This window comes from Eubalaena glacialis, chromosome 5 (assembly GCF_028564815.1).
Source record: "Eubalaena glacialis isolate mEubGla1 chromosome 5, mEubGla1.1.hap2.+ XY, whole genome shotgun sequence".
NCBI lineage: Eukaryota > Metazoa > Chordata > Mammalia > Artiodactyla > Balaenidae > Eubalaena > Eubalaena glacialis.
In genome coordinates, this window is record NC_083720.1 from 142,269,874 (window position 1) to 142,294,619 (window position 24,746).

A 24,746-nucleotide genomic window follows, 5' to 3' on the forward strand; every position below is an offset into this window, starting at 1 on the left:
AAAACCTTGATGATTTCAAAATTTGGCTTACCTAATTTATCTTCAAGGATACACAGTGTCTAACACCTTGAATACAGCATCTACTGAATGAATCACCAACTTACATCAAAGTAAAACAATATGTAAAAAATATCAAAGCAGGAAAAACCTTTGTTTTATCAGCATCAGTGAAAATTAAATAATCCTTTTCATATTCTCACCAAATTAAAAAAAAAAATGAAATCTCCACTCATACAATGCCAAGAGGGCTGAGACTAGTCCAAAATCTGGGACTTGGTCAATCTCACATTCAAATCCTATACAGAAATAACCTTGCTTAGCTTATGAGAGCTGACAGTACCCCCGCTCAAGGTGATAAGGCTGCAGGCATTGTATACACAGCCACTGGCAGCAGAATAAACACTGACAACTTGACAGTTCATCAATTGGAAAGCCATTCACTCTTTTTGAGACATAGAGATACTGGGAATGGAAGCATAATTTTAGACACAGGTCAGGTAAATCTATACTGTAATTATTTGCATGGCAATGCTTTCCCTTGATAAGTATCTTTGAAGGTATTATACATGTATTAATGTCCATGTGAAGGAACTGTCCCATTTATAAATGGAGCTAGCAATCTACAAACTAATTCATAATACTCTCAAAGTTACTTGAGAGCTAGATTTGAAGCTTTATAAATTCAGTAATTAATTAAAATTACAGTTTGATAGAAAAATATTTGAGTTATAAAAACAAATAAATATTTAAAAATTAACAATGCTTAGTATTTTTTTGAGTGTCAACAATGTAAAAGGCACTGTAAATATTTATGGTGTCTTTCACATAACATTTATATAATGTCAGTGCGCTGGAATGTTTCAATACAATTTGGGTATCAGAGTATAGAAACATAAACAAATGATTACAGGAGTTCTTTAATATTATTTAAGAATAAAGTAGGCATAATTTGAAGTAAATGATTCATTTTAACTGAATGGCAATGATAACACATTACAGACTTTGAATTCAGGGCAAGGCAAAGCAACTACACTGATCTTGGAACTACACTGATCTTAGAAGGCTAAATGAAGCCCGCTTCTTCCACCCTTAAAATTATGAATTTTTCATTGTCTAGAAGCCATCCACCCTTCCAATCATGAATTTACACGTCTCTCTCTTCAAACACAGCTTCCTGGCTCTGAAGCTCCCTCACTTAATCCAAGCAATATCAGTTTCTTCAGACTTGCTGAGGGCTCCATCCTCTTAAGCCATGCTTTCTTCCTGTTGTTGAGACTCCTCCTGCCTTCAGTAGCATAAATATCCAAGTGAGATTTCATGCTTCACCACCTCAGTCATTCTCCTGACAATATCTTTACCCTGACTGCCTCATTGTACTGCTATCAGAAACAATAAAACAAAACAAAACAAAAGCAGTCTAATGAAATCCCAATCCTACATTAACGCAAATTCATTCTGTCCACTGAATGTTGCTGGATAAAAAAATTAGAAAGCCGTGTAGACTAGTGCTACAATGAATTTCTGGTCTCTAACTTCATATGAGCCAACAGACCTGCCTGGCAATTCTTCCATGTTCCCTAATTTCCTCTCTCTAGTTTGCATCAGCAGCTCTTTCAAAACTTATTCACTGGCTATAAACTTCCAACCTCATTATCTCTAATGTTTTCTGCTATACTTTCTCTCCTAGCAGATAATCTCACCTCCCATTTGTCCAAGAAAAGATAACATATTTCTTGACAATTTCCTTAACTGCTTGACAGCACACGTGAAAAGTTACTTGTACTCACACCATTCTCTCCTTTCTTCTTCCCCCCATCCCTCAGGAAAATGATGTCCTTGGTGCCTAAGATTAAGTACTCCACCTAATTCTGGATCCAGCTGTCTCTCTTTCTCTTGGACTTCTATCAGTGATCACCTGTCTTTCCTTTATCTTCTTTCTCTTATTCCCTGCTGGCTTGATCTGTGAGCATTCAAGCATACTCACCTCTCTTACATTCTGAAAATTATCCCTCTCCATTTCACAAAGTCATTTAGTGACCGCTCTCATAGCCAAACAGGTTAATATGGTATTTACCCTTACTTCCTCTACTCATCACCTTCCTTTTTACTTTTCTTTCAACTTGTTACAATTTAACAAGCATTACTGCTCCACTGAGATTTTCCTCATAAATAGCAATTATTTGCAATATTTTTTGATGTACTAGGCACCGTTCTGGACCCGTCACATTACTAAATCATTTAGGTTATACCTACCTCTGAATTTAGTAACATGCCCAATGTCCCTCGGTTTTAAGCAATGCAACAAGAATTTGAACAGTCTGATGTTAGCAGCCACATTCCTAACCCAACTGCTCTACTGTCTCTCCTCAGTTACTAATGAACCCTGAGCTCTTAAATTCAATGGACTCTCTTTAGTCTTTATATTACTGCTATTCTGCTACATTGCTAATCCCCCTCTATTTCTTGAAACTCTTTCCTCTCAGCTTCTATTAGTATAGGACTACAATGATCATCCTTGTATATATATATACCTACTTACTGAATTGGGATAAGTATTTTGGTAAAATACGGTAGTATTAGAATCACAAGGCTTTAGGAAAAGTAATAATAACATTACATGGGGTAGTTTACACGAAAGATATTGGAAGAAAGAAGAAACCTGATGCAAAATGATTATACATAAACTTAGGGATAATAACAGGGAGTAGAGAGGAAGGAAAAGACATAAAGTTTTTATAAGGAATTAAGTAATATTCATATAAAGACCTTTTATTTGTATCTGTATAGGTTCTACTGCAAACGAAATCATTTCTGTATGCATAACTTAATGTGTACAAAAGTCTTTTTTTTTTTTCAAAATAGGTAATGTTATATACTAATCCTGATTTCACAATTATAATGAGGTCTAAAAATGTTTTCTGATATCTTCAATAAGTAATTAAGTGACAAAAACTCCAAAGAAAGATACATTACTTTCTGCTAAAAAATCGTGAATATTTTCATTTTCTGAATCTTCAGTTATATTTATACTAAACTTATTTTATGATTCTAGTTTAATTATTTTGTTTCCACCTGACTCTAGATAAATGTAACTCATTTCTTATTACTAAATAAATACATTTGAAGGCAGAGAATTGGCTCTAAGACAGATTTTCACCAATAGTTTTGAAATTCTCTATGACTTAATGGTAATCTTTGATGCTCTCCAAGTCCTTCCAGATTCATGAATTTAGCTCTAACACCAGATACTTAGCATTAGTTGTTCACTCACCATAAATCCTACGTTGATAACCACAGGTTTTGCCATCATAAACCTGCTACACCCATGCACATTAGAGTGAGGTCCACACTGAGACACTCAATAGTGAAAATGCCGAAATATAAAAACAAAGACAAATCTTAAACTCAGCCAGAGAGGTAAGAGAAGATGACTGGTAGTGAGACAGACAGCAGAGTTATCAACCACAACACTGAAGCCAGAACCAGTACAGTGATATCATGAGCGTGCTGAAAGAATAAAACTAGCACTTTGAAATTCTGTGTCTAGGGAAAATATATTTAAAGGAAGAAGATGAAATAAAGACACGTTCAGGTAAATAAACACTGAGAAATATGGCCGCAAGAAAACCATCAAAAGAGGAAAATTTAAAAGCTATACTTCAGGCAGAAGAAAAGCAATTCTAGATACAGATGCAGGAAGGAAAAACAAGCAAAGAAAGTAGAAAATATGTGGGTACATATAAATAAATATTTATTGCACAAAATAGTTAGGGCAAGACTTTTTGGAATAAAAAAAGGTAACACTAAAAACATGAAGAATAATAATCTATTATGTGAGAGGTAGATACATTAAGTAAATGGAGTTAAAATGTTGTAAGTATGTTTGTTATCTGAGAGGAGGATGAAGATACTGATTAACTTTAGATGTTGATAAATAAAGTATGCATGTTGTAAATTCTAGAGGAACTATTAAATAAATAAAAACAGAGTATATAACTTGCAAATTAGTAGAGGAGGAAAGAGGAAATTTAAAAAAATATATTAACAATCCAAAAGAAGGCAAGAAAGGACAAAAAAGGAACCTACACTAGGCAAGTCAAATAGAATGTACAAAATGGTAGAATGTACAAGATGGTAGACTTAACTAAATGTATTACTAAATATATTTCATTTAAATACATGTAATGTTCTTGTTTTTAGGCATAAATAGTCAAACTGGTATCATATAATCAATTATATAGTTTTTATAAGAGTTATGTGTGGAACAAAAGGACACAGGAAAAGTTAAAAGTAAAGGATAGTAAAAAGAAATGTCATCCAAATATTAATGGAAGGGAAATTTTAGCTCTATTCATAGCAGACAAAGATATTATTTACGGAAGAAAGCATTATCAGAAGTAGAAGCCTTGTAATAATAATCTAAGAGCATTATTTATAAAGAAAACTATTCAGAAATAAAAATAAGTTCAGATCTCAAAATGTTTCAGATGTTTAAAAGGATATTATTAGCAGTTTTATGCCAATACATACAGAAAAGAACTTTAAAACATCATAAAAATCAACTTTCTTGACTTTACAAGAAGAATTAGAAGATATGACTTTTATTTTTATTTACTATGAAAAACTAGAATCAGTAATAAAAAATATTCCCACAAAGAAAATTCTAGTCCAAGTTGGCTTCATAAGATCATCTACCAAACACTCAAGGAAGAAATTCTTCCAATTTTATATAACTCATAGAGAATAGAAAAAGAGGAAACGCTCTCCACCACATTTTATGAGGCCAGCATAATCTTAGTATCAAAATCCAACAGAGGAAAATTTCAGGTAACCTTAATCATGAACATTAATGTAAAAACCTTAAGCAAAGTGGGAGCAAATCAAAAAAAATTTATGTAAACATTAACATAATTATAATTTTATATAAGTATAAAAATTAGGTTTATCCTAGGAATACATGAAGCTTCCTATATCTGATCAAAGTTAATAAAAAAGAAAAAGGAAAACATTATATTTAGTAGTATAATACTGACATCTTTTTCTCTGATATCGATAATAATCCAAGGATGCTTATTACTATTACTTCCATTCAACATTTTCCTAGAGGCCCTAGTCGGTACACTAAGCAAGTAAAAATTAGAAAAGAAGAGATGAAATCATTAATCACAGATGGTATGCAGAGAACTCCCAGAATTTACAGATAAATTATCAGAATTAGAGAATGGAGCTGCTTCCACACTGCACCCTGGGGCAGGTTTGGGTGATGAAGAAGGGTAACCAGATTAGTATGAAAAAGGAGGAGACCTGCAAGATGGTGGAGGATAAAGATGTGGAGATCACCTTCCTCCCCACAAATATAGCAAGAATACATCTACTTGTGGACCAGCGGCTACAGAACAACTACTGAATGAAGGGGCTTGGTGCTCCTGCTGGCAGTTGGGCCTGAGCCTCTGAGGTGGAAGAGCTAAGGCCAGGATGTTAGACTAACAGAAAACTCCCAGCCCCATAGATTATTAATCAGTGAGAGCTCTCCCACGGATCTCTGTCTCAACACTAACACCCAGCTACACCCAATAGCCAGCAAGCTCCAGTGCTGGATGCCTCATGCTAAACAACTAGCAAGACAGGAATACAACCCCACCCATTAGCAGACAGGCTGCCTAAAGTCATACTAAGCTCACAGAAAACCAAAACACATCACCATACAAGGCCCTGCCCATCAGAGGGACAAGATTCAGCTCCACACACCAGAAAGCAGGTACCAGCCCCCCCAACCAAGAAGCCTACACAAGCCACTGGACTAACCTCACCCACTGGGGACAGATAACAGAAGTAAGAGGAACTACGACCCTACAGCCTGTAGAAAGGAGAACCCTAACACAGTAAGTTAAACAAAATGAGAAGACAGAGAAACACACAGCAGATGAAGGAGCAAGATAAAAACCCATAAGACCAAACAAATGAAGGGGAGATAGGCAGTCTACCTGAGAAAGAATTCAGAGAAATGACAGTAAAGATGATCCAAAATCTCAGAAATAGAATGGAGAAGACACAAGAAACGTTTAACAAGGACCTAGTAGAACTAAAGAACAAACAAACAGTGATAAACAACACAATAACTGAAATTAAATATAAACTAGAAGGAATCAATAGCAGAATAACTGAGGCAGAAGAACGGATAAGTGAGCCGGAAGATAGAATGGTGGAAATAACTGTCATGGAGCAGAATAAAGAAAAAAGAATGAAAAGAATTGAGGACAGTCTCAGAGACATCTGGGACAACATTAAACACACGAACATTCGAATTATAGGGGTCCCTGAAGAAGAAGAGAAAAAGAAGGGGTCTGAGAAAATTTTTGAAGAGATTATAGTTGAAAACTTCCTGAACATGGGAAAGGAAATAGTCAATCAAGTCCAGGAAGTGCAGAGAGTCCCATACAGGATAAACACAAGAAGAAACACGCTGAGACACATATTAATCAAACAATCAAAAATTAAATACAAAGAAAAAATATTAAAAGCAGCAAGGGAAAAACAACAAATAACATACAAGGGAATCCCCATAAAGTTATCAGCTGATTTTTAAGCAGAAGCTCTGCAGGCCAGAAGGAAGTGGCAGGATATACATAAAACAATGAAAGGGAAAAACCTACAACCAAGATTACTCTACCCAGCAAGTATCTCATGCAGATTATACAGAGAAATCAAAAGTTCTACAGAGAAGCAAAAGCTAAGAGAATTCAGCATCACCAAACCAGCTCTACAACAAATGCTAAAGGAACTTCTCTAAGTAGGAAACACAAGAGAAGAAAAGGACCTACAAAAACAAACCCAAAACAATTAGGAAAATGGTATTAGGAACATACTTATTGATAATTACCTTAAATGTGAGGGGATTAAATGCTCCAACCAAAAGACACAGACTGGCTGAACAGAAACAAAAACAAAACCTGTATATATGCTGTCTACAAGAGACACACTTCAGACCTAGGGACACATACAAACTGAAAGTGAGGGGATGGAAAAAGATATTTCATGAAAATGGAAATCAAAAGAAAGCTGGAATAGCAGTACTCATATCAGACAAAATCAACTTTACAATAAAAACTATTACAAGAGACAAGGAAAGACACTACATAATGATCAAGGGATCGATCCAAGAAGATATAACAATTATAAATATTTATACACTCAACATAGGAATACCTCAATACATAAGGCAAATGCTACCAACCATGAAAGGGGAAATCAACAGTAAAACAATAATAGTACGGGACTTTAACACCCCACTTTCACCAATGGACAGATCATCCAAACAGAAAATAAATAAGAAAACACAGGCTTTAAATGACACATTAAACAAGATGGACTTAATTGATATTTATAGGACATTCCATCCAAAAACAACAGAATACACTTTCTTGTCAAGTGCACATGGAATATTCTCCAGGATAGATCACATCTTTGGATGCAAATAAAGCCTCAGTAAATTTAAGAAAATTGAAATTGTATCAAGCATCTTTTCTGACCACAACACTATGAGACTAGATATCAATTACAGGAAAAAATCTGTAAAAAATAAAAACACATGGAGGCTATATAATACACTACTAATTAACCAAGAGATCACAGAAGAAATCAAAGAGGAAATAAAAAAATACGTAGAAACAAATGACAATGAAAGCACGACGACCCAAAACCTATGGGATGCAGCAAAAGCAGTTCTAGGAGGAAAGTTTATAGCAATACAATCCTACCTCAAGAAAGAAAAGAATTCTCAAATAAACAACTTAACCTTACACTTAAAGCAAATAGAAAAAATAAGAACAACAACAACCAAAACAACCAAGGTGAACGGAAGGATAGAAATCATAAAGATCAGATCAGAAATAAATGAAAAAGAAATGAAGGAAACAATAGCAAAGATCAGTAAAACTAAAACCTGGTTCTTTGAGAAGATAAACAAAATTGATAAAACATTAGCCAGACTCATCAAGAAAAAAAGGGAGAAGACTCAAATTAACAGAATTAAAATGAAAAAGGAAAAGTAACCATTGGCACTGCAGAAATATAAAAGACCATGAGAGACTACTACAAGCAACTATATGCCAATAAAATTGACAACCTGGAAGGAATGGACAAATTCTTAGAAAAGTACAACCTTCCAAGACTGAACCAGGAAGAAATAGAAAATATGAACAGACCAATCACAAGCACTGAAATTGAAACTCTAATTTAAAATCTTCAAAAAACAAAAGCCCAGGGCCAGATGGCTTCACAGGCGAATTCTATCAAACAGAGAAGAGCTAACACCTATCCTACTCAAACTTTTCCAAAATATATAAGAGGGAGGAACACTCCCAAACTCATTCTACAAGGCCACCGTCACCCTGATACCAAAACCAGACAAGATGTCACAAAAAAAGAAAACTACAGAGCAATATCACTGATGAACATATATGAAAAAATCCTCAACAAATTACTACCAAACAGAATCCACAGCACGTTAAAAGGGTCATACACCATGATCAAGTGCAGTATCCTAAGAACGCAAGGATTCTTCAATATATGCAAATCAATGTGATACACCATATTAACAAATTGAAGGAGAAAAACACTATGATAATCTCAATAGATGCAGAAAAAGCTTTTGACAAATTTCATTACAAATTTATGATAAAAACTCTCCAGAAAGTAGGCATAGAGGGGACCTATCTCGACATAATATATGGCTATATATGACAAACACAGAGCCAACATCATTCTCAATGGTGAAAAACTGAAAGCATTTCCTCTAAGATCAGGAAGAAGACAAGGTTGCCCACTCTCACCACTATTATTCAACATAGTTTTGGAAGTTTTAGTCACAGCAATCAGAGAAGAAAAAGAAATAAAAGGAATCCAATTCGGAAAAGAAGAAGTAAAACTGTCACTGTTTGCAGATGACATGACACTATACATAGAGAATCCTAAAGATGCTACCAGGAAACTACTAGAGCTAATCAATAAGTTTGGTAAAGCAGCAGGATACAGAATTAATGCACAGAAATCTCTTGCATTTCTATACAATAATGATGGAAAATCTGAAAGAGAAATTAAGGAAACACTCCCATTTACCATTGCAACAAAAAGAATAAAATACCTAGGAATAAACCTACCTAAGGAGACAAAAGACATGTATGCAGAAAACTATAAGACACTGATGAAAAAAATTAAAGATGATACAAACAGATGGAGAGATATACCATGTTCTTGGATTGGAAGAATCAATACTGTGAAAATGACTATACTACCCAAAGCAATCTACAGATTCAGTGCAATCACTATCAAAGTACCAATGGCATTTTCCACAGAACTAGAACAAAAAATTTCACAATTTGTATGGAAACACAAAAGACCCCGAATAGCCAAAGCCATCTTGAGAACGAAAAATGGAGCTGGAGGAATCAGGTTCCCTGACTTCAGACTATACTACAAAGCTACAGTAATCAAGACAGTATGGTACTGGCACAAAAACAGAAACATAGATCAATGGAACAGGATAGAAAGCCCAGAGATAAACCCACACACATATGGTCACCTTATCTTTGATAAAGGAGGCAAGCATATACAGTGGAGAAAAGACAGCCTCTTCAATAAATGGTGCTGGGAAAACTGGACAGCTACATGTAAAAGAATGACATTAGAACACTCCCTAACACCATACACAAAAATAAACTCAAAATGGATTAAAGACCTAAATGTAAGTCCAGACACTATCAAACTCTTAGAGGAAAACATAGGCAGAACACTCTATGACATAAATCACAGCAAGATCCTTTTTGACCCAGCTCCTAGAGAAATGGAAATAAAAACAAAAATAAACAAATGGGACCTAATGAAACTTAAAAGCTTTTGCACAGCAAAGGAAACATAAACAAGACCAAAAGACAACCCTCAGAATGGGGGAAAATATTTGCAAATAAAGCAACTGTCAAAGGATTAATCTCCAAGATTTTCAAGCAGCTCATGCAGCTCAATAACAAAAAACAAACAACCCAATCCAAAAATGGGCAGAAGACCTAAATAGACATTTCTCCAAAGAAGATATACAGATTGCCAACAAATACATGAAAGGATGCTCAACATCACTAATCATTAGAGAAATGCAAATCAAAACTACAATGAGATATCATCTTACACTGGTCAAAATGGCCATCATCAAAAAATCTAGAAACAATAAATGCTGGAGAGGGTGTGGAGAAAAGGGAACCCTCTTGCACTGTTGTGGGAATGTTAATTGATACAGCCACTATGAAGAACAGTATGGAGGTTCCTTAAAAAACTAAAAATAGAACTATCATATGACCCAGCAATCCCACTACTGGGCATATACCCTGAGAAAACCATAATTCAGAAAGAGTCATGTACCACAATGTCCACTGCAGCACTATTTACAATAGTCAGGACATGGAAGGAACCTGAGTTTACATTGACAGATGAATGGATAAAGAAGATATGGCTCATATATACAATGGAATATTACTCAGCCATGAAAAGAAACAAAATTTAGTTATTTGTAGTGAGGTAGATGGACCTAGAATCTGTTATACAGAGTGAACTAAGAAAGAGAAAAACAAATACCGTATGGTAACACATATATGTGGAATCTAAAAAAAAAAAAAAAGTTTCTGTAGAACCTAGGGGCAGGACAGGAATAAAGACACAGATGCAGAGAATGGAGTTGAGGACATGGGGAGGGGGAATGGTAAGCTGGGATGAAGTGAGAGAGTGGCATGGACATATATACACCATCAAATGTAAAATAGATAGCTAGTGGGAAGCAGCTGTATAGCACAGGGAGACCAGCTCAGTGTCTGTGACCACCTAGAGGGATGGGATAGGGAGGATGGGAGGGAGACGTAAGAGGGAGGAGATATGGGGATACATGTATACGTATAGCTGATTCCCTTTGTTATACAGCAGAAACTAAAACAGCAGTGTAAAGCAATTGTACTCCAATAAAGATGTTAAAAAAAGAAAAAACACACAAAATATAACCCAATAGAAAAATCGCCAAAGGATCTGAATGGGCAATTAACTCAAAAAGAAACCTGAAGAGCAAAAAAATGCAGAAGATGCAGAATCTTTTTATAATAAGGGAAATGCAAATTGAAACAAAAAGATATACCATTAAACACTGAATAACTTAATAAAAATGTAAAAGTGTAACAAAAACCAACATTTAGTGCAATTTGAATTTGTAGCACTGTTGGAGGTATGTAAATTGGTAAATATCTATGAAAATAGGTTTGAGATTATCTAGTAAAATTCAGTGTATATTTTCTCGTATTGCAGCAATCCTACTCCTGGATAGAAATCCTACAGAAATACATACACAAGTACAAGAGTATATATCCAAGACATACGTCTAAGAATATTCATAATATCATTGCTTATGATAGTCTAAAAGCAGCAACAGACCACAGCAAGTTGTGACACATTTATACATAAAAAATGATACAGCAATATAAATGATTAAACAACTTCACGTAACAACAAGAATGCATAACACAAACACAACGAGGAATATAAAAAACAAGAAGAAAGAATATATACTACATTGTGTCCGTTGATAAATTGAAATAACAGAAAAACAAATATTTAAGGATGCACACTTAGGTGATAAAATTATACTAAAATGTAAACAAATTAATATCATAAAATTCAGACTAACAGTGATACTACTGAGAAGGGAAGTCAGGGATATCAACAAGAAGTATAATGGGGGTTTTAGGATGTTTGATATGTTCTACTTCTTTACCATAGTAGTGGGTGTTTCCTTTACAATAATTCACTAAACTATCCTTGTGCTTTATGTAGTTTTCTATATGTTTGCTATGTTTCACTATAAAACAATTAAAAACACATTAAGATAGTTTCAACGTCTCTAGCATAAATTTACCAAGAGGTTTTTATGGCTCATTAGAATAACTCTAAATTTCAATTTGTATAAATTTTTCTGCATCCTACACCTCAGCACTGGAAAGAAACATCTACTGAAGACCTTATTTTCAATGCAGCCAACTTTATACAGTTACAAATTTATAGCTATGAACTCTGTATGCACACTCAATTAACTTAGGTTTTTCCCTACCCAAAATATATAAAAATGGCAAATCAAAACTGTAGAAAAGTCATTTCTCCAGGGTTTTTACATTTCTCCTTAAGAAAGCTATTGGCCCAGTATTTCATGAAACATCCTTTATTGGCACTCAACTTCTTACATGTGATCTGTAGTATAAAACAAGAGTCCATTTCCCGGAAACCATTTTTTTCCTACTTATTACACGACATAGACGCTGAGATACTGTAATGTCACATTTTACAGTAAACTTTCCTTCTTAATATATAAAATTTATCAAAGCTCTTATTCTGATTTTGTGCATGTTACAAGCTAAAAACCAAGTAGCTATGCATTGCATAAATATTAAATTCACTACTTTATAAAAATTAGTATTATAATGAATGGAAGATTATGCTAGTTCCCTAGGCAATGATCAGTTTAATTTTTTCCCTTTATTCTAAGGCACAGATAGAATTTATTGATTAATACTTCTGATAAGTATGTAAGGTCATCTAAATGCCTAATTCTTCCCCCTCTTCTTCTCTCTCAAACTACAATATAGACTTTAATGCATACCGTGATTGTATTGCATGGAGAACAAACAAAACAATATTACTATAGGAAAAACCAAATTTATCAGTGTGTCTGGTCTTACTTTGCGAACACCTCGGCCAAGCTCTTCTCCATAGTTGGTTCCAAGAATTTCAAAGTGGACATTGGGATTGCCTCCATTTTCTCCAAATTCTAGCTCTCCAGTCAACCCACTAACTCCACCCTAAAGGAGAGAAAAGATACTGATGTAAGATTTTTGAAGATGTAAAATAATAATAATAGGAAGTTCTAGGAACACAATTTTCATATATAAAATAAATATTTTTTCAAGCATGCAATTATTAACAGGATATTATTAATAGATACACAGCATTAATAGGAGTACAATTGAAAGTAGCCTTGAGTATCTCTTAATCCAATCCCATCCACTCTACAGAAAATGAAATTTTGACTCAAAGAAGCAAATTGTACTCAAAATGCCATGTTTGAATTGAGACTAAATTCCAGGCTAGGATTTTTGCCTACATATGCTGTGACATGCATGGATCCATTAGTCAAAAAACAAGATACTTCCAGGAGCATAGAATGTACTCTGGAAACAAGTTTTGACAATACTCTTTCTCCAGCACAATTCCTTTCTAATTTAATCTAAAATTATGTCTGGAAATCTTAAAAGCCATAGTTTTTAACTTATTGGAGGTTTGTTTTTCCTCCTTTAAATATCTTTTTCAAATTAAAAAATCTAAATTAGTCCTGAAGTCTGTTTTTGCACTTAAATAGTAGTTCTAGCTGTTGTGATTCCTTGGGAATTTCCAAGCTTCATCTTTCATTCAACATGACAGATGTTCATTTCACCAACAGATGGCAATATAGGTAATACTTCTCTCTTTCTTGTTTACCATTCTTTTCTCAGTTTAGTTTATCAGCCTTCACATTATTTAGGATTTTACAAATGAAAATAACATTGTGAGTCACGCTCTACTAAAGTATTGCTAACTTAGAATTTTGGCATAATAATCACATATATTTGGACAAATTATCTCAGTTTGTAAACTGCTTCAATTATCACCTCTGTGATGTTGATACTTAAATATATCTCATTTGCCATAACCTGTAACTCAACTTCTAGTCTTTTTTGGCAGGTATTATGCTGTCTGCTATATCTCCTACTTCAACTGTGTCTTATAGCCCATCACATGACACTGAGTTCATAACAGTCATTCAAACAAATTATTCCTTATTCATTAATGTCAATATTTAATCTATTTCATTTTTGCAACAGTAATAATCAACAAAACTGATCCTTCACTGTTATTTTCTAATAAGATAGCTTCTCTTTTATTATCCAGTTTTATTAATAAAAATATATTGAATTTGAAATATCTGTGCTCTTCTCATATGTGATTAAACAGTCAATAGCATGGATTTTGAAGTCAGACTTCCTGGATTTGATCAATGGCATCAGAATCTACCAGCTGTACAAACCTGGCTAAGTCATTTAATTTCTCTATGCCCCAATTTCTACATCTGTTAAATGGCCAAAATTATAGTATCTACCCCAGAAGATAATTATGTCTTATAATACAAGTAAATATAGAAGAGTGTTTGATAAATTATGAGAGCTTAATTACTACCACTATCATCATCATCTCCATGATTATTTCATTCTTTAATTTTGGAAGGTTTCTAGTTCTACTAGAAATTATAGGCATGCTCCTCGGTTTTTTTGTTTTTTTTTTTTACTAAAGTTTACAAGGGTTGCAAAATTTCATTATATGCTTGAATATTTACAGGCTTTGGAAAATGTTTTTGTAAATTTGACTCAATTATATTTCATTGAGTAGTATTTGGGGAGAAAAAGAGTTATCAAAGCAGCTGGTCTAGGATCTATTCCCCCATTTTCTGATATGTATGTGTGTGTGTGTGTGTGTGTGTGTGTGTGTGGTAGAGGGAGCAGCCCAGGGGTAGAAAAAAAAAGGAGGTAAATGAGTCTAATGCCCTTGTCAACTGGAATCCCAGGTAAAGAGATTGGTAATGTTTACTAGGAAGAAGAGTCTGATCTACAAAAGCCCTTAGCAGTTTGTCCCGGCCTAAAGAATTATTATTATTAGTTGTTAACTGGAGTAGTAAACAAACTCCAAATCTATGGATTAATGGTTTATGGCTCCCTGGAAAATGTCCTAAAGCTTTACACTTTCTAGGGCAAAAATGGAGATATTTCATAACGTAAATGCTCTCTGCTGTGTGAGATAAGCCTACAAAATCTTTTTTGGAGACAGAATGTGCATGTATGTCCAATGTGGGAAGAAAGGGCTTGGGGGGCGGGGGAGCATACAGAATTTTCGATAATCTCTTTCTCCTTTGTGCTTCTTAATTGCCTGTGTCTGATATGGGTGAAATATCCCATTCTTGTACATGAATCTGATCCTGAATGTTCACTCAGTACTAATATCTCAAGGAACCCAATTTTCACGTAAGATTTTAAAGACTGGGTTAAGTACAGTGGATCTTATTATCATAAATATGTCTAAATGGCAAATTCTGTAGGAGTTTGACAAATATAGCTTATATTACTACACATAGTTCAAACTACTGGTATTAAGAAATCCTTTAAGAAGCACTTTTCTTGTCCTCAAAATCACACATCTACCTCAGTAATATCTCCAATTATATCAGAATCTTACATTTCTGACTTAGTACTTTATTTCTAGGAAAAAGAGGAAAGATATTGTGTATCAGTATGATTGCTACATTGCAAAAATGCTATACTCCTGAAAATTTTAAACTTTTAACCACTAGACTGCCTGGCACTGTATTATTATTGTTCCCCATCAATACTCATATGGCCACCCTGGGCCAGTGTCTTTTCTTTGGCTCATATCTGGTACCAAGCAACTCAGTCCACTTAATCCACATTGCACACGGTAAAAAACCCCATAAATCAGGGAACCTGCATTTAGTTTACTGTGGCTCCACTTATCTTTTTCACCTTTTTGACTTCATAATTTATCTTCTTTATGCTGTATTCTTTTTCTATTTTTTCAAGGTGTAAGTACTATTTCTTATTTTTTAACATCTTTATTGGAGTATAATTGCTTTACAATGGTGTGTTAGTTTCTGCTTTATAACAAAGTGAATCAGCTATACATAAACATATATCCCCATATCTCCTCCCTCTTGCGTCTCCCTCCCATCCTCCCTATCCCACTTCTCTAGGTGGTCACAAAGCACCGAGCTGATCTCCCTGTGCTATGCAGCTGCTTCCCACTACCTATTTACATTTGATAGTGTATATATGTCTATGACACTCTCTCACTTTGTCCCAGCTTACCCATCCCCCTCCCTGTGTCCTCAAGTCCATTCTCTACATCTGCATCTTTATTCCTATCCTGCACCTAGGTTCTTCATACCATTTTTTTTTTTTTTTAGATTCCATATATATATGTTAGCATATGGTATTTGTTTGACTCTTTCTGACTTACTTCACTCTTTATGACAGACTATAGGTCCATCCACCTCACTACAAAAACTGTTTCATTTCTTTTTATGGCTGAGTAATATTCCATTGTATATATGTGCAACATCTTTATCCATTCACCTGCCGATGGACACTTAGGTTGCCTCCATATCCTGGCTATTGTAAATAGAGCTGCAATGAACATTGTGGTACATGACTCTTTCTGAATTATGGTTTTCTCAGGGTATATGCCTAGTAGTGGGATTGCTGGGTCATATAATAGTTCTATTTTTAGTCTTTTAAGGAAGCTCCATACTGTTCTCCATAGTGGCTGTATCAATTAACGTTCCCATTGACAGTGCAAGAGGGTTCCCTTTTCTTCACACCCTCTCCAGCATTTATTGTTTGTAGATTTTTTGACGATGGCCATTCTGACCAGTGTGAGGTGATACCTCATTGTAGTTTTGATTTTCATTTCTCTAATTATTAGTGATGTTGAGCGTCCTTTCATGTGTTTGTTGGAAATCTGTATATCTTCTTTGGAGAAATGTCTATTTAGGTCTATTTAGGTAATGTGTGCCTAGGTCTGAAGTGTGTCTCTTGTAGACAGCATATATACGGGTCTTGTTTTTGTTTCTGTTCAGCCAGTCTGTGTCTTTTGCTTGGAGCATTTAATCCCCTCACATTTATGGTAATTATCAATAAGTATGTTCCTATTACCATTTTCCTAATTGTTTTGGGTGTGTTTTTGTAGGTCCTTTTCTTCTCTTGTGTTTCCCGCTTAGAGAAGTTCCTTTAGCATTTGTTGTAAAGCTGGTTTGGTGGGGCTGAATTCTCTTAGCTTTTCCTTCTCTGTAAAAGTTTTAATTTCTCCATTGAATCTGAATGAGATCCTTGCTGGGTAGAGTAATCTAGGTTGTAGGTTTTTCCCTTTCATCACTTTAAATATGCCCTGCCACTCCCTTCTGGCTTGCAGTTTCTGCTGAAAGGTCAGCTGTTAACCTTATGGGGATTCCCTTGTATGTTATTTGTTGTTTTTCCCTTGCTGCTTTTAATATTTTTTCTTTGTATTTAATTTTTGATAGTTTGATTAATATGTGTCTTGGCGTGTTTCTCCTTGGATTTATCCTGTATGGGACTCTGTGTGCTTCCTGTACTTGATTAACTATTTCCTTTCCCATATTAGGGAAGTTTTCAACTCTAATCTCTTCAAATATTTTTGCATTCCCTTTCTTTTTCTCTTCTTCTTCTGGGTCTCCTATAACGTGAATGTTTTTATGTTTAATATTGTCCCAGAGGTCTCTTAGGCTGTCATCATTTCTTTTCATTCTTTTTTCTTTATTCTGTTCTGCAGCAGTGAATTCCACCATTCTGTCTTCCAGGTCACTTATCCGTTCTTCTGCCTCAGTTATTCTGCTATTGATTCCTTCTAGAGAATTTTAAATTTCATTTATTGTGTTGTTTATAATTGTTTGTTTGCTCTTTAGTTCTTCTAGGTCCTTGTTAAATGTTTCTTGTATTTTCTCCCTTCTATTTCCAGGATCATCTTTACTATCATTATTCTGAATTCTATTTCAGGTAGACTGCCTATTTCCTCTTCATTTGCTTGGTCTGCTGGGTTTTTACCTTGCTCCTTCATCTGCTGTGTGTTTCTCGGTTTTTTCATTTTGCTTTACTTACTGTGTTTTCGGTCTCCTTTCGCAGGCTGCAGGTTTGTTGTTCCCGTTGTTTTTGGTGTCTGCCCCCAGTGGCTAAGGTTGGTTCAGTGGGTTGTGTAGGGTTCCTGGTGGAGGGGACTCATGCCTGTGTTCTGGTGGATGAGGCTGGATCTTGTCTTTCTGGTGGGCAGGACCACATCTGGTGGTGTGTTTTGGGGTGTCTGTGACCTTACTATGATTTTAGGCAGCCTCTCTGCTAATGGGTGGGGTTGTGTTCCTGTCTTGCTAGTTGTTTGGCACAGGGTGTCCAGCACTGTAGCTTGCTGGTCGTTGAGTGGAGCTGGGTCTTAGCATTGAGATGGAGACCTCTGGAAGAGCTTTCGCCGTTTGATATTATGTGGAGCCAGGAGGTCTCTGGTGGACCAATTCCCTGAACTCGGCTCTCCCACCTCAGAGGCACAGGCCTGACACCCAGCCGGAGCACCAAGACCTTGTCAGCCACACGGCTCAGAATAAAAGAGAGAAAAAAAGAAATAAATAAAATAAAATAAAATGTTATTAAAATAAAAAATAATTATTAAAAATAAAAAATTAAAAACTAGTAAAAAAAAAAAAAAAAAGAAAAAGACAAGAAAGAATGAGGAGAACAACCAAACCAAAAAACGAATCCACCAATGATAACAAGCATTAAAAAGTATACTAAAAAAATAAATAAATAAATAAATAAACGGACAGATCCATAGGACAAATGGTAAAAGCAAAGCTACACTGACAAAATCGCACAAAGTAGCATACACATACACACTCACAAAAACAGAAAGAGGAAAAAAATATATATATATCATTGCTCCCAAAGTCCCCCGCCTCAAATTTGGGATGATTCGTTGTGTATTCAGGTATTCCACAGATGCAGGGTGCATCACATTGATTGTGGAGATTTAATCCACTGCTCCTGAGGCTGCTGGGAGAGATTTCCCTTTCTCTTCTTTGTTCGCACAGCTCCCGGGGTTCAGCTTTGGATTTGGACCCGCCTCTGCGTGTAGGTCACCTGAGGGCGTCTGTTCTTTGCTCACACAGGATGGGGTTAAAGGAGCAGCTGCTTCGGGGGCTCTGACTCACTCAGGCCGGGGGGAGGGAGCGGTACGGAGGAGGCGGGGTGAGCCTGCGGCGTCAGAGGCGTCGTGACGTTGCACCAGCCTGAAGCGCGCTGCGCGTTCTCCCGGGGAAGTTGTCCCTGGATCACGGGACCCTGGCGGTGGCGGGCTGCACAGGCTCCCGGGAGGGGAGGTGTGGAGAGTGACCTGTGCTCGCACACAGGCTTCTTGGTGGCGGCAGCAGCAGCCTTAGCGTCTCATGCGCGTCTCTGGGGTCCGCGCTGATAACCGCGGCTCGCGCCTGTCTCTGGAGCTCGTTTAGGCGGCGCTCTGAATCCCCTCTCCTTGCGCGCCACGAAACAAAGAGGCAAGAAAAAGTCTCTTGCCTCTTCGGCAGCTGCAGTCTTTTTCCCGGACTCCCTCCCGGCTAGCACCGAAGCCCGAGCCTCAGCTCCCAGCCCCCGCCCGCCCCAGCGGGTGAGCAAACAAGCCTCTCGGGCTGGTGAGTGCTGGTCGGCACCGATCCTCTGTGCGGGAATCTCTCCGCTTTGCCCTCCGCACCCCCGTGGCTGCGCTCTCCTCCGTGGCTCTGAAGCTTCCCCCCTCCACCACCCGCAGTCTCCGCCCGCGAAGGGGCTTCCTAGTGTGTGGAAACCTTTCCTCCCTCACAGCTCCCTCCCACTGGCGCAGGTCCCGTTCCTATTCTTTTGTCTCTGTTTTTCCTTTTTTCTTTTGCCCTACCCAGGTACTTGGGGAGTTTCTTGCCTTTTGGGAGGTCTGACGTCTTCTGCCAGCGTTCAGTAGGTGTTCTGTAGGAGTTGTTCCACATGTAGCTGTATTTCTGATGTATTTGTGGGGAGGAAGGTGATCTCTGCGTCTTACTCCTCCGCCATCTTGAAGGTCTCCCCCTATGCTCTATTCTTAATGAGCTGTTAGCCTGTGTAATTAGTAAAACCTTCTCTCACGTGGATATAAAGGGTGCTTGAGAGGTCAGTATTTCAAGCAAATAAACCCTTTAACTGAAGCCCCTTCTTATTTGACTCAGACTTAACCTCTCTGATATTTGCTTGCCTAAAAATATTCCGTTTTTGAGCTTTTTTTTTTTTTCATCTATCCTCAGCTCAACATTGAAATCAGAGCCTTGGTAAAAATGTGTGCTGGCCAGGTGGTGACGAGCAGTCATTATCTTTGTGCATACATAGTTGCAGTTTTTAAAAAAATCTCTTGATACAGCTGATTCTAAACAAAATAAGCTAATGGGACATTGATAGTATGAATAGCACATATAGTTTTTAAATGTCCATTAAATTGACAGTAATAATTGCCTCCAGAGTAAACCTTTTGAAAAATGCCATGTAAAATTAGTTTGGATTTCATCCTATACACTCTGTATAGAAATACCAGTGGGTATCAGATATGAAAAGAAGAAGAGAAGAAAAATAAAAAGAGTAGATCAAAGGTCAGGAATAATTTACCACTGGATAATCAGTTCCCGAAAAGGCAGAAGTTTGATGTTCCTTTATGGATAGGATACGTTGGAAAAAAGAAGAAAAAAAATTTCCTAAGTATTTGTTTCACTCTCTTTATGAGGCAGAAGGATTTATCCCTATATTTGAAACTGCAAAGTAACTGAGAGGTACTTTTGGAAGATCATATGGAACATCAAATATTAATGACACTTGTCTAATTTCCTTATACATATTCCTAGGTTCCTTGCAACCTGCAAACATGCTTGGTAACTAAGGATACCCTGTTAAATAAACATAAGCCCAGCAAGACTGTGAACACACTGGGAGATGCCAGACTCAGCAGTGTGCCCTGATGCCCTCATGTTGCATAAGTTAATTTCAGTGAGAAAAATCCCTGAGAAAAAGAAGATACTATATTTTATACCCAGAAAAGAAATATAATTTGTAGATAAATACTAGAATACACTATGCCAAGAAATAAAAAAGAATAAAAACATAAAACTTAATTTGTGTAAAATGTTTAGGAAAATTTGAGTTGCCATATAACATTTATATGTGTGTGTATGTGCATAGAGATATATACATACATATTTACAAATATACACATATACTCAAATATTCATTCATAATAGAAACTTGAAGCAAACTGAGCAGGAAATAAGAAACTACTAACATTTTGGTCATGCTGTCTACATCTCAGAGAATAAGAAACTGAGGCCCAGACAACTAGTTATTTGAGGAACCTGAATTGAAGCCTCCTTCTTGTGCCTCATACATTTTCCTCTAGACGATGTAAGCTGTGTCCCCAATATAACACATGCATATCACAGTGATTGCTCAAAAAATGTGTGTTGAACTAAATTAAATTAAAATTGACACCATTTTACCCACTTTATGATTCAAATGCCCTGAAGTTGAGGATACATTGAAGGGTCCACAAGAAGACCATTCCAAGGGCATTGACTATATTTTCAAAGCTCTTGTGGCAAAAAGTTTATTTGCACACATTTTTGTCAAAAGGCTATCTTATATTCCAAGTCAATACTGTTTCTAGTAAGTCACATTATGTTTTCCTAAATGTTCTCTCTGTCCTTCAGGTTTATAATTCTAAATGGTACTTAGTGCTTAACATGAAAAGCAAAGTAATATATTTACATTACTCTAAGTATACAATTTTTAAAAAGAAAATCAACAAGGGGAGATCAATCAAGACAAAGGAATAAGAAGATATAGAAGTCACCTCCCCCCACGAACACATCAATAATACATTTACATATGGGACTATTCTCACTGAAAACTAACTGGAAAATGGTAGACAAACTCCGATACAACCAAGGCCATAAGAAAGATTTCACATGTAATTGGGTAGGAAGAGCAGAGAAATTATCAGGTTAGGACCTGTGACCGTGGGAGGGGACTCAGAGGAAAAGGGAGATTACGTGGGCAGACATCCTCCCTGGGGCATGGGCAGTTCAAGTCACATTTTGGGCTCCACAGGCCTGAGGTCTGACAAAGGGCAGACAAGCCCCCTTGGCTGGTTGGAGGGCTACTGAGACTAACAGGGGGGCTGTGGGAGGCCTGAACTCAGCTCGTGAAGAGCGTGCATCCTCTGGCTTGCTGCCGAGGCAGCGTGGAGAGGGCAGAGTGAGACTGCACTAGTGGCTGCCGGGTTTTCTGCGACCAACCTAGCATCTGCCCCAGCCTGAACCTCTCGATTGTTCCAGCCTTGCTTATTTCATGTCACAGCTCTGCACTGGATATAGGGCTGCCGAGCCTGAGGAAAGTGGTAGACCTTGGAACACAGAGGTCACTCAGACCTGGGGCAGCATCTGGGCAGGGAGGAGGCAGCCATTGCTGGCACTACACCGGCAGCACATCAGAGACAGCCTGGATCTCTGTCTACAGCCAACCTTCTGCAGCCCATGCCCCATCATGAGCTGAGAGCCCACAGGGGCCCCTACTGCTCCAGCACTGCTCTCCTCTGGGGCAGGGGTACCGGAGCTGAGAGAGGGGAGAGCACATACTTGAAGGGAATGGAGCCACCTTGGACCCAAACTTCAGGGCTTCTGTTCCAGCAACTTTGGATCTGACCCCATCCCCAATCGGTAGGCAATAGTCACTGGCAGCTGACAGCTACCAGCACACCATGAGGAAAAATGTGACTTGCATTCATGTCAAATCCAGCTCTCCCACCAAAGGCACTGGGCACACACAGACTATACATGTATGTTCCCATGTAAGGACACTCCTTGAAGACCACAATAGGTAACTGTTTCCCCTAAATTCATAGAGACAGAGAAAGTTAAGCAAATGAGAAGACAGAGGAATTGGTCTCAATTAAAAGAGCAAGAGAAAACCCCTCAAAAATACATAATAAAACAGAAATAAACTACTTACCAGATAAAGTATTTAAAGCATTAATGACAAGAATGCTAACTGAATTAGGGAAAAGAGTAAAAGAACACAGAATTTTAACAAGGAACTAGAAAATATAAAAAAGAACCAATCAGAACTGAAGAATAAAATAACTGAAATGAAAAACACACTGAAAGGAATGAATACAAGACTAAGTAATACAGAAGAAAGCATAAGTAATCTGGAAGATAGAATAATGGAAATCACTTGATCAGCACAGCATAAAGAAAAACAAATTTAAAAATTAGAATAGTTTAAGAGATCTCTGAGATAACATTGAGTGTACCAACATTTGCATTATAGGGGTCCCAGAAGGAGAAGAGAAAGAGAAGGGGGTTGATAATGTATTTGATGAAATTATGGCTGAAAACTTCCCCAACCTGAAGAAAGAAACAGATATCCAGGTACAGGAAGAACAGAGGGTACTGAATAAGATGTATCCAAACAGACGCATACCAAGACATATCGTCATTAAAATGGCAAAACTTAAACAGAGAATTTTAAAGACAGAAAGAGAAAAACAAAGAGTCATATACAATGGAACCCCCATAAGGCTATCAGCTGATTTTTCTACAGAAATGTTGCAGGCCAGAAGGGAGTGGCATGATATATTTAAAGTGCTGGAGGGAGACCTTCAAGGTGGCAGAAGAGTAAGACTCGGAGATCACCTTCCTCCCCACAAATACATCAGAAATACATCTACATGTGGAACAACTCCTACAGAACACCTACTGAACGCTGGCAGAAGGCCTCAGACCTCCCAAAAGGCAAGAAACTCCCCACGTACCTGGGTAGGGCAAAAAAAAAAAGAAAAAACAGCGACAAAAGAATAGGGATGGGACTTGCACCAGTGGGAGGGAGCTGTGAAGGAGGAAAGGTTTCCACACACTAGGAGCCCCTTCGCGGGCGGAGACTGCGGGTGGCGGAGGGGGGAAGCTTCGGAGCCACGGAGGAGAGCGCAGCCACAGGGGTGCGGAGGGCAAAGCGGAGAGATTCCCGCACAGAGGATCGGCGCCGACCAGCACTCACCAGCCCGAGAGGCTTGTCTGCTCAGCCGCCAGGGCGGGCGGGGCTGGGAGCTGAGGCTCGGGCTTCGGTCGGATCGCAGGGAGAGGACTGGGGTTGGCGGCGTGAACACAGCCCTTCTGAAGGGGTTAGTGCACCACGGCTAGCCGGGAGGGAGTCCGGGAAAAAGTCTGCAGCTGCCGAAGAGACAAGAGACTTTTTCTTCCCTCTTTGTTTCCTGGTGCCCGAGGAGAGGGGATTCAGAGCGCCGCCTAAACGAGCTCCAGAGACGGGTGCGAGCCGCGGCGATCAGCGCGGACCCCAGAGACGGGCATGAGACGCTAAGGCTGCTGCTGCGGCCACCAAGAAGCCTGTGTGCGAGCCCAGGTCACTATCCACACCACCCCTCCCGGGAGCCTGTGACCTAAATAGACCTAAACAGACATTTCTCCATAGAAGATATACAGATTGCCAACAAACAGATGAAAGGATGTTCAACATCACTAATCATTAGAGAAATGCAAATCAAAACTACAATGAGGTGTCACCTCACACCGGTCAGAATGGCCATCATCAAAAAATCTAGAAACAATAAATGCTGGAGAGGGTGTGGAGAAAAGGGAATCCTCATACACTGTTGGTGGGAATGTAAATTGATACAGCCACTATGGAGAACAGTATGGAGGTTCCTTAAAGAGCTAAAAATAGAACTACCATATAACCCAGCAATCCCACTACTGGGCATATACTCTGAGAAAACCATAATTCAAAAAGAGTCATGTACCACAATGTTCATTGCAGCTCTATTTACAATAGCCAGGACATGGAGGCAACCTAATTGTCCATCGACAGGTGAATGGATAAAGATGCGGCACACATATACAATAGAATATTACTCAGCCATAAAAAGAAAATAAACTGAGTTATTTGTAGCGAGGTGGATGGACCTAGAGTCTGTCATACAGAGTGAAGTAAGTCAGAAAGAGAAAA

At 37.6% G+C, this 24,746-nt stretch overlaps 1 protein-coding gene across 2 annotated transcripts in view; it reads right to left on the minus strand.

The window, feature by feature from the left end:
* The window catches only part of GRID2 (glutamate ionotropic receptor delta type subunit 2), a 1,388,009-nt gene that overhangs the window by 503,357 nt on the left and 859,906 nt on the right, over positions 1-24,746 (minus strand). For both annotated transcript variants that reach the window (XM_061191720.1, XM_061191719.1), the window contains one exon: positions 12,762-12,881. In XM_061191720.1, the coding sequence (XP_061047703.1) occupies positions 12,762-12,881 (120 nt within the window). The remainder of the gene's footprint in view (positions 1-12,761; positions 12,882-24,746) is intronic.